Source organism: Rhinoraja longicauda, chromosome 33, assembly GCF_053455715.1.
Source record: "Rhinoraja longicauda isolate Sanriku21f chromosome 33, sRhiLon1.1, whole genome shotgun sequence".
Taxonomy (NCBI): domain Eukaryota; kingdom Metazoa; phylum Chordata; class Chondrichthyes; order Rajiformes; family Arhynchobatidae; genus Rhinoraja; species Rhinoraja longicauda.
The window spans coordinates 13,826,295-13,842,326 of NC_135985.1; the positions used below are offsets into that span (position 1 = coordinate 13,826,295).

The 16,032-nt window shown below is 44.2% G+C and overlaps 1 protein-coding gene across 6 annotated transcripts in view; it reads right to left on the bottom strand.

The window, feature by feature from the left end:
- pde8a (phosphodiesterase 8A) overlaps nucleotides 1-16,032 on the bottom strand; it is an 86,372-nt gene that overhangs the window by 14,197 nt on the left and 56,143 nt on the right. For all 6 annotated transcript variants that reach the window (XM_078427522.1, XM_078427520.1, XM_078427519.1 and 3 more), the window contains 5 exons: nucleotides 15,621-15,660; nucleotides 10,372-10,507; nucleotides 4,934-5,132; nucleotides 4,074-4,291; nucleotides 292-430 (listed from right to left, as the gene is read on the bottom strand). In XM_078427522.1, the coding sequence (XP_078283648.1) occupies nucleotides 292-430; nucleotides 4,074-4,291; nucleotides 4,934-5,132; nucleotides 10,372-10,507; nucleotides 15,621-15,660 (732 nt within the window). The remainder of the gene's footprint in view (nucleotides 1-291; nucleotides 431-4,073; nucleotides 4,292-4,933; nucleotides 5,133-10,371; nucleotides 10,508-15,620; nucleotides 15,661-16,032) is intronic.

The following is a 16,032-nucleotide window of genomic DNA, read 5'->3' on the forward strand; positions in this document are numbered from 1 at the left end:
AGGGACGAGTGGACCTGGGAGTTACGGAGGGAACGGTCTCTGCGGAACGCAGAGAGGGGTGGGGATGGGAAGATATGGCCAGTGGTGGGGTCCCGTTGTAGGTGACGGAAATGTTGGTGGATGATATGTTGGATCCGCTGGCTGGTGGGGTGGAAGATGAGAACGAGGGGGATCCTGTCCTTGTTGCGAGTGGGAGGAGGGGGAGCAAGAGCGGAGCTGCCGGATGTAGAAGAGACCTAACTAACGGAGTGCCTGTTATCCACAGCGGAGGGAGGTTCACACCATGCTTACCCCAATGCCGTTTTTCTCCAATCCAGACAAAGGCTTAACGATGGCGTTCACAAATTTGTTGACATGCTCAAAGTGTTTTGTCATCTCAGTGGCAAGGACCATGTCAATGATAGCTTTTCGGATGATCCTGTACTCATTCCTGCCAAAACATTGTTCCCAATTTAGCATAAACTGGACTTGGCACAACATTCCAAGTTGCCTCACAGAAGTGTAATTAAACACACAGATACCAAAGGTGTCTTTTCAGCACTGATGCAGCCAGAGCTAGACAGAGAGTATGCCCATTTTATGACGATTGGCTTTTCTGTTTTGAGTTTATAGGAAAAGGGTGCCCCTGCTTTTATTGCCCAACCTAAATCTCCAGGTGGGGAAAGGAAACTTTACCACAAGTTTTACCACTACTAATGGAAGCATTGGGGGTTGAGGATGTGTTGTTGCATTTGGACAGGTACGTGGATAGGGAATATTTAGAGGAATATAGGTCAAACATAGACAAATGGGATTAGCTCAGACAGACATTTTGGTCATCGTGGGCAAGTTGGGCCAAAGCGGCTGTTTCTGAGATGTATGCCTCAATGGCTGCAAGAACATTCCTTGCATTGTGCTGATATTAGGGTTCCCACCAACCCCACTTCACTTCATTTTGTTTTTTTTTTAATGTTAAGTACTCTGGAATATTTGGCTCCAAACTTTGATCACCTAACAAACATTTCTCCAAAATGCACAATGTCAAACCCATTTATCATAGTCATAGTGCTATACAGCATGGAAATAGGCCCAAAATGGTGGAGTAACTCAGCAGGTCAGGCAGCATCTCTGGAGAAAAGGAATAGTTGATGTTTCAGGTCGGAACCCTTCTTCAGACTCATTTGAAGAAGGGTTCTGACCCAAAATCTATTCCTTTTCTCTGAAGATACTGCCTGACCCGCTGATTTACTACAGCATTTTGTGTCCATCTTCAGTTATAAACTGGCACCTGCAGCTCCTTCCTTTATATGGAAATTGGCCATTCGGCCCAACTCCTCCATGTCGACCAAGATGCCCGAGTTAATTCTACTTGCCAGCACCTGGTCCAGATCCCTCCAAACCTTTCCTATCAAGTACCTGTCAACATATCTTAAGTGCTGTTATTATTTACGCCTCTACCACTTCTAGTGCAGCTCATTCCATATACATACTATCCTCTGTGAGAAAACTTTGCTCTGCCTTTTAAATCTTTCTTCTTTCACCTTAAACTGATATCATCTAGTTTTAGACTCCCCTACCCTGGGGAAAAGACTGGCCATTCATCTTATCCATGCCCTTCAATATTTTATAAAGGTCCTTAAGATCAGCACTGGCCTCCTGCGCTCCAGGGACCAAAGGTCCAGCCTACCTAACTTCTTCTTATAATTTAAACCTTTCAGAACCAGTAATATGTTCGCAAATCTTTTTTGCACCCTTTCCAGTTTAAGATCACCCTTCCAATAGCAGGGTAACCAGAATTGTACACAGTATTCCAAACTTGGCATTACCAAAACCTTGTACAGTTGCAACACTACTCTCCAACCTTGTACTCGATATACTGATTGATAAATGTTTGTGTGCCACATGCCTCTTCACCACTTTGTTCTTTGAAAGTAGCAACACAGGAAAAACTATGTTTCTGTACCCCTAGGTTTCCATTCTACAACTTCCTCATAGCCCAACACTTTACTGTGCAACTCCTGCCCTGGTTGGCTTGCCTAAATGCAACACCTTGCAATCCTCAGAATTAAACTCTATCTGCCATTCCTTGGCTCAGTTGATTAAGATCCCATTGTAATCTTAGATCACTTTCTCCACTGTCCACTATGTCATCAATTTTGGTGTCATCCACAAACTAACTAACCATGGGCAGTGCGCAAGTCCTAATTGGGACTTGTCCGGGAGTTGGACGACCCCGCTCCCACGATGTCTCCACTGTCTTGTGTGCATGCCACATGTACAGTCGGCAAGTCGTTGGTTCCAGTGGCTTAGGGCTTGTCTACCTAGCATGTGAAGCCTGGGTTCGGCAGATTGCGCGGAGGAAACCACCAGAAGGTTCAACGGGCAGAAAGACGATCCCAGCAAAGCATTGTGGAGTGCAAACAGGGCAGAGTGAGATACGTAGGACACTTCTGACCATCTACTGCATCCTGACCTGTCCCCAGCCGTCCCGACTATGTCTTGCTGCTGGAACCCGATGGGCCAGGATGAGAGAGTGAGGCCGACGATCTGCGCAACTCCCCCTCACTTAAATCCAAGTCAAGCGCAAGCCATGACTTCAACTCCATATGAAAGTGAAGTCATGGTCATCTTCGAACCCGAAGGACGAACAACAACAACAACAACTAACCATGTAATTTACATTCGCATTCAATGCCATTATCTGTGCTGTTGGAATTTTAATACAATACCGTATCACTATTTTGTCTTGGTTTGCCACTATCAAGGTCAGATTACACTCTTCTTTCACTGTGCCTATTGCCTACACCACCACTGTTCTGTGGCTCTAACCCTTCCCTCTTACCCAATAACATACTGTTCATCCAAAGCCTCCCATCTCCATTTTAGTTTGTTCTTTGATTATCTTTAAAAATTAGTTTTTATAATATATTGAAATAATTTGCAGGAGGATAAATTGCAAATAATTAGTCACTTTTGGCACTTGCTCAGGTCTGCAATGCAAGTAGACACAATGATAGCTCAGACATTTCATTCTATTCTCCCTCTCATGGGAGGAGGGTCTGGCTCCACACTACTTTCCTCAGCTTCTATTTAATCGGCAGTGTAAATATTGAGGAAAAATTTCATAGAGTCAGTCATTCAGCGTGGAAACAGGCAACTTCGGCCCAACTTACCCGCACCAACCGACTTGCCCCATCAACATCAGTCCCACCTGCCTGTGTTTGGCCCATATACCAACAAATCTATCCTATCCATGTACTTGAGCAAATGTTTTGTAAACATTGTGATAGTACCTGCTTCAATTACCTCCTCTGGCAGCTTGTTCCATACCTACCACCCTCTGTAAAAAAATTGCCCCTCAGTTCCTGTTAAATATTTCCCCCTCACCTTAAACCTATGTCCTTTGGTCATTGATTCCCCTACTCTGGGTAAAAGACTGTGCATTTACCCTATCTAATCCTCTCATGATCTTATACACCTCTAAGATCACCCCTCATCCTCCTGTGCTCCAGAGTCCTAGCCTGCTCAATCATCCCCCATAACTCTGGGGTCAAGTCCTGGCAATATCCTCTTAAATCTTCTCTGCAGTTTCCAGCTTAACAACATCCTTCCTGTAAAAGGATGACTAAAACTGAACATAATACTCAATTAATAACATAAATGTGGCCTCACCAATGTCCTATACAACTGTAACATGACCTCCCAACTTCTATACTCAGTACTCTAACCGAAGAAGGCCGAATGCCTTCTTGACCACCTTATAACGCCCGTGCAAGAAACTATGTACCCGCACTCCTAGGTCCCACTACACGACAACACTCTCCAGAGCCCAGCCATTCACTATGCAAATCCTGCCCTGGTTAGACTTCCCAAAATGTAACACCTTGCACATGTCTGCATTAAACTCCATCAACCATTTCTCAGTCCATCTGCCCAACCGATCAAGATCTTGTTGCAATTTTGGACAACCATCTACACTATCTACAATACCATCTACTTTAGTGTCATCTGCAAATTTACTAATCTTGGATTGTAAGCGATTGGAAGCGATTGTAAGCAACCAGCCTCTTTCTGCATGGGTCCAACCCACTCACCTCTCCATGTTCTTGAAGATATTACATCCGGCATTCCGAGTTGTCAGCTGGAACGCCAGTGCTGCATGGTGACTCTCCAGCACAGCTATGTCATTGTAAAGGACAGCCAGATCACTGCTTGCATTGCACAGGAAACTATTTGTCCTGCCAGGATGGTCAACATCATGGACAATGGCAGCAATAAGAGCTGCTACTTCAGCAGTATGGTCCAGTCTTTGCTGCACAGCAATAGATAGAAACAGTAGTAAAACCCTGAAGACATCCACAACACAATAGTGCAAGCAGTTAATAAACAACCTTTGCAGCAGTAATTCTGCAATTCAGTTGCAATTAATGGGCAATACTTTAATAGAATATAGGGGCGGGGGGTGGGGGTGAGGAGGGAAAGATATTAGGGTACATTTTTAGAAAATGGTCTATATGGTGATTTTCTGCAGCACGAAGCCCATGTTCTCTGTGCAAGTGTCAAAAACAAAGTTGGAAAAAAGTACATTTTGTGTTTTCCTACTTTTCTTCACATAAACCCTACAAGAATAAATTTTATTCCTCAAATTTTTGGGTAAAGATTTGGTAATTCCAAAAGGACAAATTTCTGATGCACAAATGGCTGTAACACAAGGGTTATCTGCAGTCATTTTCTAAATTGGAATTTCCCCCAAAACAGGTAATGGAGCAGCTGGGGAGAGCTTTGCACCCAGTTCTAGGTTAGAGGAATGGAGAAAAAGCTGGCCTTTCAAGCAACACCCACAATACAAGATAAATGTAAAAAATAACTATCATGACCATAGGCTGAGCTGGGTTACTGGTGACAGGCCTTTAAAGAAAAAGGAATGCCATTTTTAGGAAGCACGTTAACTCACCTTAACTTTTTCCTTACTAAGGAAATAAGCTGTTGCATGCAACACATCTGCAGCATGTGTTGAGTTGTGATACATATTTGACGAGTTGTAACTTGCTTCAATAGCATGTACCCAAGCGTAAAAAGTCGATTCAGGACAGTGCAAATATTCACAGACTCTAAAACGTGAACATGTTTTCAGCCCAAGAAAGACGAGAGGCCTAGGTTAAAAGAAGAATTAGACAGAATGTCCAGAGCCTCTTTGACCATAATAAGTTAAATACCCTTTAGAAAGTGGAATACGCTTGCGTACAGCGGGGTTAAAAAAAAAAGGAAAATTTACACACAAAATTATTCGTTTTTGTGCATTCAAGTCTCATGTAGTGCATTTCAAAGTAAAAACGGACATTACAAAATAATGTGAATATGTCACTGTGTTACTAATAACATTTTGAAGTAAATTCACACATTAATTGATAATCAGCCCAAAAAGGTGGTAATTGGCTATGTTTTATATTTTAACCCCGTCTTAATTAATTGTTATGTAATCTTGCACTTAAATTTAATATTTACTCATTACAGTTCCATCACTGATTTTCTGGCACTTTGCTGATTTATCCAGCCTGCCAAGGAAGTCGGCTATGGGGATACATGTGCTGGCTCCAGCTGGGCTGGAGTTCCAGAGCCCCGACCGCAGGCCGTGGAAGTCCCGATGACGTCGAGATTGGCTGCCTTGCCCAGCCTAGGTGCCACATTTTGAGGGAGACCTCCAGGGCAGGGGGATTTCCCCACGGAACCCCTAGCGCCCTCTAGTGGCCGAAATGACAAATTGGCAATGGAAGTCCAGTGCCCAACCAAGGTGCCATATTTTCGGGGAGACTTCCAGGGCACAGGGGATTTCTCGCACCACCCCTAGCGACCTCTTACGGAACCCTAGTGTTCATTACAAGTTTGTACATAGTTTCTTTTCTTTCTGATTTCTCCGTTGGTAAACGCGATTTGGCAAAGTGAAAAATGTGGAAATCATGCAAAAAGCGCGGAAAATGGATTTAAAAAATGTGGAAATCTGCGGAAAATTCATATGCCTGAATACCACCATACATCTGATAAACATTAATTTGACTAATGATTTAACTGAGCGCCTGATATCCACAGCAGGCAGTGGAGATCCACACCATGCTTACTCCATCTTGGGGGGGGGGATGTATCCCAATATCCATCCAGATAATTTCATACCTTCCATTCTACCTCATGCCACAGCTTCCAACTTTTAAGCCATATTACCCTAAATTATTATGGAAAATATTCAGCGCCAAGAAAGAATGAATCATGTTTTCGAACAACTTTGTCCAAACATTTAAGACTTCCGTGCTCTTTGTGTTTCTGGTTGCTGGTTGGGAACATCACTCACTGTGTATTCTATGTCACTTGGATAATCTGGGTCAATTCCAGTGACCACACTGTATGCAGTGAGGTCTCCAGTGCCAGCAGCTGGTATGCTGGGTTTCTGAACTGCAGTGGCATCTGAAGTCATTGTGGTGCATTTGAGGAAGAGGACTTCCTGTTTAGCACACTTGTGGGAGGTGAAGGGGGTTCACACCTTGAGAGTGTGCAGAGTGGTAATGGGTGACCATCACACTACCAGGAGGAACAGGCAGGTGGTCCAACAAGATAGGAAACCCAAATGGTGAAGAGGGTATTAAAAGGTTACAAGACTGCGATTGGTTAAGTGAATGGGCCAAGACCTGGCAAACGTAATATAACATGGATAGGAATAGTTTAGAGGGATATGGGTTAAATGTATGCAATTGGAACGGACTTAGATAAGCATCATAGTTGCCCTGGATGAGTTGGGCTGAAGGGCTTGTTTGCATGCTGCTTGACTATGATACCTAAATCAGAATCCTATTTATTGACCATATCTTCACCTTCAACACTATAATCACAACTAACCTCATTTCCAGACTGTTGAAGCTAGGACTCAGCACCCATTGTCCAACTGGATTCTTGACTTCTTGACCCAAAGACTGCAATCAAGGAGGACAGGTGACAAAACATCCTCCACATTAATTCTCAACACTGGTGCCTTGCAAAGCTGCATTCTCAGCTCCTTACTATACTCCTTTTACACTCACAATTGTGTGGTCAAATTCTGCTCACTCTATTTAGAAGTTTGCAGATAACATCACCATAGTGGGCATAGATCTCAAACATGATGAGTAGCTTGGTTTAGTTTAGTTTAGTGATACAGCGCAGAACAGGCCCTTCGGCCACCGGGTCCACGTCAACCAGCGATCCCTGCACATTAACACCATCCTATACACATTAGGGACACTTTACACATACACCACCAATTAACCTACATACTATACATCTTTGGAGTGTGGGAGGAAACCAAAGATCTCAAAGAAAACCCACGCGGTCACGTGGAAAACATACAAACTCCGTACAGACAGCACCCGTAATCGGGATCGAACCCGGGTCTCCGGCACGGCAAGCGCTGTAAGGCAGCAACTCTACCGCTGTGCCACCTTGGTGTCAAGACAAAAACCTCTCAGCAAAACAAAGGAGCATTGACATCAGGAATAAGGGTGGCATACATGCCCCAATCTGTATCAATGCTGCTGAAGTGGAGATGGTTGAGCGCTTCAAGTTCTTGCGTATAAATATCGCTAACACCATCACTAACAATTTGCTCCTGATCCAACTGTCAATTGCTCTCCACAGAGGCTGCCTGATCCATTGAATTTCTCCAGCAGTTTTTTTTTTGGCTTCAGATCCCAGCATCTGTATGCAGTTTCTTGTGCCTCCATGTATTGTACCAATATATGGTACAGGTAATTGTCTTATAAAGAAAGATAGGGCAAGTTAGCTTTATCTACTAGAATTTAGAGGAGAGCGAACATACAAAATCATGATACAAATCTTTTTCCCATGGTTCAGGAATCAAGAACGAGAAGGCATTGATTTAAAGTCAGGGGTAAGATTTGATAGCAACTTGTGGGGCAACTTTTAACACAGAACTTTATCATTCAACATTTAGTAAAGATAGAAAACAAAATTAAAGGAGGCGAGGTAGTGCTATAAATAAGGAATTAGATCAGTACAGTCAGAGTTGTGCAATATGGAAAAGGCCCGTTGGCTTATTAAGTAAGCGAATCCTATTTTAGTCCTACCCATATTTCCTATCAAATCCCTCCAGGTGCCAACACTCTCACACTAGGGGCAATATATGTTGTCAATGAATCTACGAACCGTCAAATCTTTAAGATGAACAGGTGTCAGAGGTTATGGGGAGAAGGCAAGAGAATGGGGTTAGGAGGGAGAGATAGAACAGCTATGATTGAATGGTGGAGTAGACTTGATGGGCTGAATGTGGGAGGAAGCTGGATACAACCACGAAGTTGTATATTAACAGTTTGGATGAGGGGATTGAAGGCTTTGTGGCCAAGTTTGCGGATGATATGAAATAGGTGGAGGGGTAGGTAGTGTAGAGAAAGCAGGGACACTGCAGAAGGACTTGGATATGTTGGGAGAGTGGCCAGAGCTACACACAATACGCAGCTGTGTTCTAACCAATTGCTTTATGAAGTTATACCATAAGCTCCCAACTCTCACATTCAATGTCAAAGTTGCAAGCTTTCTTAAGCACCTTTATTGTTAGTGCTGCCAGTTTCCATCAAGTTCCCTGACACACTCCTTATCCTCCCAGGGTTAAGAGAGAAAACAAATATTAGGAATAAACCAGTTTTCCCAGACCCTAGATAATGGGCTCAAGCAGCTCACAAACCCTAAAATGATTTAATCCAGGGGATCAAGTGTAACATTTTCAAGTTTAATGTCTTAAAACAAACTAAGTGCGAATATAGATAGTGATGGGGTTTCAAAAGGACCACAAAGACCACACCGCAGCGCCCCCCTTCTGTCAAAACTTCGATAAATGAGGGGGGGCAGCACTTTTAAACCTCTGTAACTTAAAAAATATGCGTCCAAATTAAATAAAAATATCATTTTCCAGCAGCGAACCGCATGCTGATTAAGGCGGTACAAAAATCGTGGCGCTACGGTTCACCGTTTTGCCGGAATTGCCGTATTCAGCCGACATCAGTGGAATATATATATATACATACAAGATCTGAACACAGATGATAGCCATTTATTGAAGACCTCATCTACATCACATGGCTCCACACACAGATTACCCCGTTGATCTTTAAAGGGCCCATTTTTTCCCCCTGACTACTCTCTTGCTCCTGATATACAAAAATAATAACTTGGGATTCTCCTTAGTCTTACTTGCCAAAGATATTTCTTGACATTTATTGCACTCCCAATTTCTTTAAATTCTCTTACACACATGATATTTGACAAAAGACTCTCTCGATTCTAGTTGTCCATACTTGCCATACTAAAGAAGGGTTCCGATCCAAAACATCATCTATCCATTTTCTCCAGAGATGCTGCCCTAGTGGCAGAGTTACTGCAGCATGGAGTGCTTTATTTGTGAACCAGCATCTGCAGTTCCTTGTATCTTCTTACTTTTTATATTAATCTTTCCATCTTTGCTTTACACCCCTACTACAATGTGCTGGTCCTGAACTTTTAGTAACTCTCTTTTAAATGGTGTCACTAGGCAGCTGCCATTTTAACCTCGAGCATCTGCACCCCTGCCTTCTACTTTTACCAGGTGTTTCTTACACCTGAAATCTGTCTTCCCCCAATTCAAAACCTTAATTGAAGAGTCAACTTGATACTTTCCTATGACTACCGTACAGCTTACAGAATTATGGTCAATATTTCCCAAAGTCTTCCCCGCTGACACTTCCCAAGTTGCATCAAATACTGTCCATCTCTCCGGGCTGTCTCAAAATTCAATTTAACAAATTACATCCCATCTAAGGCCTTTGCATCAATATTGGGAAAATTCCAGTTAATATAGGGGAAAATTAAAATCCCCCATCACTATAATCTTATTGTTATAACACTTTTCTGCAATTTACTTATGTATCTGTTCCTGGTGTGCAGAGAAATTGTAGGCAAAAAGCATGTAGCAGGAACCCCATAAAAGGCAATCACACAGATAGAATACAAATGTATGCCAAGCAATCATCTATTTTCCTCAACTACAAGCAAGCACTTTGTCCACAGGCTTGTTTTACTAGGGAGGACTAATGCTGAACCCAGTCTTCAACAATTTAACTTTTCCTACAAACATGTTCATGCCCCAATCAGCCTTCTAAATGGTATTAATTTTCCAATCATAGTGGAACACCTTTCTGAAATATTTGTAAAAACTATTGAACTGTTTCATTCCAGAGCAACTTATGTCAAGCAGATGTAGATATTAGATTGTTTTGTGTGAATGTTTGACCTCAAAATTCCCTCACTGTGGTGGGGGATTTAAATTTTCCCCAATATTCCCTCATGATCTGTTTATCATTATCACTGTTTTAATCTTACCTTTTTTGGGTTACAGCCTCTAATTCAAATATATCAAAATCCCAATTCTCCTCATGTTCCATCAATCCAGTTATCGTTCGATGGGCATCTTTGGGTAAGGAAGACGTTTTCAACTGAGTTTGACTTGGATGGGTATCTGGGAGAAAAGAAACCACAAAATAATTGATAAACTATAATAATTGAACATCACAAGTAACTCTACACACAGCAAAGTTGTTCACCCAAGTTTACAGACCCCAAGTAAAAGCAGAAAATGCAAGCAGTTCAGCCACATGCATGGAAAGAGAAAATAGTTAACACTTTAAGTTAAAGACCTCTCATCAAAACTGGCAAAGGGTTTTTGACATAAAATGTTGAATCCACTTCTCTTTCCAGAGATGCTGCTGACCTGCTGAGTATTTCCAGCATCCTGTTTTATTTCGGATTTCAAGCATCTGCAGTTCTTTTCCATTCACACGACTTGGTAGTGTAGAAAGCTGTTTAGATCAAGCAGAAAGGCTATAAGGCTCATTGACAGTGCAAAGGAGTTGTGAGGTGGGAGTTTGATATGGAATCTGCAAGGACTTCAATTTGAATTCAGGGAAGAGAAATGAATATATTTTATTGATGGTGAACAATGTTATTCAAATTAGGAATAATGACACCAAAATCATATGTGTAAGAAGGAAGTGCAGATGCTGGTTTAAACCAAAGATGGACAAAATACTGGAGTAACTCAGCGGGACATGCAGCATCTCTGGAGAGAAGGAATGGGTGATGTTTCAGGTCGAGACCCTTCTTCAGAAATCATATGCCTATTAGTCGACTGCTAATAGAGACAACTGTTTAATTGTTGTACTAGTAACTGAGGTGGCATGGATTTAAAGTTAAGAAATTATACAAGATTTGTTTCAGAAACACATCCAGTAAGTAAAAGAGTATCAATGTATGCTATACACATGGGCTTCCAGAAGGTACTTGATAAAAGCTCAAACATTTACCAAATGCCGTCCTACAACCATTAACAAAATGTACAGGACGAAGGTTGATATTTAAGATGATCAAAGTTAAATTTAAATTTCCCAATTGCTGAGGTGGAATTTGAACATACTTCTTTACATTATATTCCACGCTACAGTGACTAGTCCAGCAAGTTAACTTTACCAAAACCCTGTTCTTTGTTATGGAAGGAATTAGATAGAGTTAAATATGCAGCTCAATCATGATCTAACAATAAGTTCGAGAAGCAAAATGGCTTCCAGCTATTCTGAGAGAAGAGCTCCAGAAATACTTAGGGACTTAGGTGACCAGATAGACAAACGATTAAAAGTTATTATGTTAATAATAATCAAAGATTAATGGAATGATGGTCTTTATCTCACTGAGTATCAAGATAAATTAAGAAGCATTGCTCTAATCCCATTTTAAAATTAGAGCTACATCATTTAGATGCAAAGACATTTGCCATACACAAGGTAGTGGAAATTAAGATTTACTAGACGGGCGTGAACCCATTGGGTGCAAACCTCTCCTGCAGCAGCAGCTCGGCAGCAACGGCCATCTTGTTTGAACCTCTGCTGCTGCGCTGCACCACGGGAGGAAGGTCAGGTGCGGGGCATGCCGGGACGGGCGCCTGTCCTCCCGGCGGGGCGGAGGGAGAACCGCATTTATTAAAGTTTATTAAGTTAATTGTTTTTTAAATGTAACAATACTTGAACAATTGAGATCGCAGGGGAATGGTGAGTAGGGTGGGCCTAAAATTGTTGGGCTATCGTGTACCCTTTTGGCTGTATTTCAGGAACATACAAACTAACAAAGCAACAAACAAACAAGATGAGTTTTAGTAATATACTAGCGAAGAGGGCCCGTTGGGCCCATTCCCACACCCCCCATTCTCTCCTCCCCCAACCCCAATCTTAATCTCCCCACAACCCCCCTTTCCCCACGACCTCCCCTTTTCCCAGTACCCCTATTTCCCCACCACCAAGCCCACTCCGGACGACCCCTGTTATCCCCCTCCCCAGTCCCCATTCTCAGACCCCGCCACCATTCTCTCTCCTCCAGACACACTCTTACTCTCCCCCCTTTCCCCAGCACACCCCTTTCCCCTACTCTCTCTTGCTCCCAGCACCAACAGGTCCCTGGGGGGGGCGGGGAGCGCATTAGTGAAAGGTCCGTGGGGGGCGGGGGAGCGCATCAGTGAAAGGTCCGGGGGGGGGGGGGGGAGCGCATCAGTGAAAGTTCCGTGGGGGGGTAATAGCGGGGAGAGGGTCTCCCGGGTGTGGGAGAGAGAGAAGCAAGGGGAGAGAGGAGAGGTGAGCCCATACGCACAGACGCACAGCAGCTCCACGCTGAAAGCCTTCAATAAATCAGGAGGGGGGTTGCGCGAGCTTTTTGACGTCACACGCTGAAGGCAACTGAAAAAACGGCTAATTTCTTTTTTTTTCTAAAACCTCTGTAACTTAACAAATACGCGACCGAATCAAATAAAAAAACCATTTTCCAGCAGCGTTCAGCGTGGTGATTAAGGCGGTGCTACGGTTCACCGTTTTTGCCAAAATCAGCCGAAATAACTGTGAAAAAATATCTTTACTTTTTAACCTCTGTAACTTAAAAAATAAACGACCGAATTAAATAAAAACATCATTTTCGGCAAGCGTCCAGCGGTGTGATTAGGCGGTGCAAAAATTGTGGCGCTACGGTTGACCGTTTTGCCGTAATCAGCCGAATCAGTGAAATATATATACAAGTGAGGAGATGCCGCGCATGCGTACTGAGCACAGCCGCACCACAGCGCCCCCCTAAAAACCTTCAATAAATCAGGGGGGGGCAGCGCTTTAAAACCTCTGTAACTTAAAAAATATGCGACCATTTTCCAGCAGCTGTCCGCGTGGTGATTAAGGCGGCGCAAAAATCGTGGCGCTACGGTTTACCGTTTTTCCGTAATCAGCGAAATCACAGATATATACATACATTTAACACAAGATCTGACTTTTAATAAGATAGACTAGAACAAGTGTGCCCGTTGGGCCCGTCCCCACACCCCCCATTTTCTCCTCCCCCAGCCCCACTCTTACTCTCCCCACACCCTCCCCTTGGGCGGGGAGGGAGTGGTGGAGGGAGGGAGGTGTTGAGGATGGAGGGGGGGAGGGTGATGAGAGATGGGGCGGTATTTGTGGAGGGGGGAGAGAGTGAGGGGGGAGGGGGAGGGGAGGAGGGAGGGATGGGGGAGAGGGGAAGGATATGGACCTCCCCTTTTCCCAGTACCCCTCTTTCCCCCACCACCAATTCCCCTCCGCACTACCCCTGTTGTCCCATTCCCCATTCTCAGACCCCCCCCCCCCCCATCTTCTCTCCCCCAGACACACTCTTAGCATCAGTTAAAGGCCCGGTGGGGGGGGGGGGGGTGCGGGGGATCGGATCAGTGAAAAGTCCGGGGGGGGGGGGGGTGCAGGAGATCGCATCATTCAAAGGCCCGGGGGGGGGGGGGGGGGGGATAGCGGGGGGGGGAGCGCATCAGTGAAAGGTCGGGGGGGGAGGGGGGAGCGCATTAGTGAAAGGTCCGGGGGGGGGGGGGGGAGAGAGCATCAGTGAAAGATCCGGGGGGGGGGGGGGGATAGCGGGGAGAGGATCTCCCGGGTGTGGGAGAGAGGAGAGAAGCAAGGGGAGAGAGGGGCACAGACGCACAGCAGCGCCACGCTGAAAGCCTTCAATAAATCAGTAGGAGGGGGGTGCATGGGCATTTTGACGTCACACGCTGAAGGCCATGGAAAAGACGGCTGGAATTTAAAAAAAAAAACTAAAACCTCTGTAACTTAAATAATATACGACCGAATCAAATAAAAATATCATTTTCCAGCAGCGTTCAGCGTGGTGATTAAGGCGGTGCAAACATCGTGGCGCTACGGTTCACCGTTTTTGCCGAAAATCAGCCGAAAAAATGAGAGATTTAAAAAAAGACTTTTAAACCTCTGTAACTTAAAAAATATACGACCGAATTAAATAACAATATCATTTTCGGCAAGCGTCCAGCGGTGTGATTAAGGCGGTGCAAAAATTGTGGCGCTACGCCTCACCGTTTTGCAGAAATCAGCCGAAATCACTGTTACAGATATACATACAAGTCAGAGTTTTAGTAAGATTAGATTAGATAGATAGATTAGACTAGAGAAGAGGGCCCGTTGGGCCCATTCCCACACCCTCCATTCTCTCCTCCCCCAACCCCAATCTTACTCTCCCCACACCCCCCCCTTTCCCCATGACCTCCCCTTTTCCCAGTACCCCTATCTCCCCCACCACCAAGCCCCCTCCGGACGACCCCTGTTGTCCCCCTCCCCAGTCCCCATTCTTAGACCCCGCCACCATTCTCTCTCCCCCAGACACACTCTTACTCTCTCCCACCCCCCCTTTCCCCAGCACACCCCTTTCCCCTACTCTCTCTAGCCCCCAGCACCAACAGGTCCGGGGGGGGGGGGGGGGGGGAGCGCATCAGTGAAAGGTCGGGGGGGGAGGGGGAAGCGCATTAGTGAAAGGTCCGGGGGGGTGGGGGTGCATGTGCATTTTGACGTCACACGCTGAAGGCCATGGAAAAAACGGCTGGAATTTTTTCTTTTTTACTAAAACCTCTGTAACTTTAAAAATATACGACCGAATCAAATAAAAACATCATTTTCCACCAGCGTTCTGATTAAGGCGGTGCAAAAATTGTGGCGCTACGGTTCACCGTTTTTGCCGAAAATCAGCCGAAAAAATGAGACAATTTTTTTTGGACTTTTAAACCTCTGTAACTTAAAAACTATACGACCGAATTAAATAAAAATATCATTTTCGGCAAGCGTCCAGCGGTGTGATTAAGGTGATGCAAAGATTGTGGCGCTACGCCTCACCGTTTTGCAGAAATCAGCCGAAATCACTGTTACAAATATACATACAAGTCAGAGTTTTAGTAAGATTAGATATATATATAGATGCCTTCAAAAGCCTGCACCCACTGGGTCAATTAAAATTCTAATGACCACGATTAATAAGTTAGGCCAGAACACCCAGCGACACTAAGTGTGGGTGAATGGAGTTAAATTATATATCAGTCATAATCTAACAAGAGTGGTACAGACTAGAAGGGGAGGCATGGTTACTCCTTGTCCCATTGTCCCTTTATCACAACAAACCCCGTACAAATTAATATCCAAAGATCCTTGGGAATAAATCCAATGAAAAGCTCTTGCAAAACCAAATAGGGAATTCACAAAGATGAAACTAGACCAACTTACTTTTGGCGAAGGCATTTCCAGCTAGTTTCTGCAAGCCACCCTACAGGCACCAAGAGAGGAAAGTTACAATGGTCAAGACATTACTCAATAATTTTGTACATATCATATCATATATCATATCATATATATACAGCCGGAAACAGGCCTTTTCGGCCCTCCAAGTCCGTGCCGCCCAGTGATCCCCGTACATTAACACTATCCTACACCCACTAGGGACAATTTTTACATTTACCCAGCCAATTAACCTACATACCTGTACGTCTTTGGAGTGTGGGAGGAAACCGAAGATCTCGGAGAAAACCCACGCAGGTCACAGGGAGAACGTACAAAGTCCTTACAGTGCAGCACCCGTAGTCAGGATCGAACCTGAGTCTCCGGCGCTGCATTCGCGGTAAAGCAGCAACTCTACCGC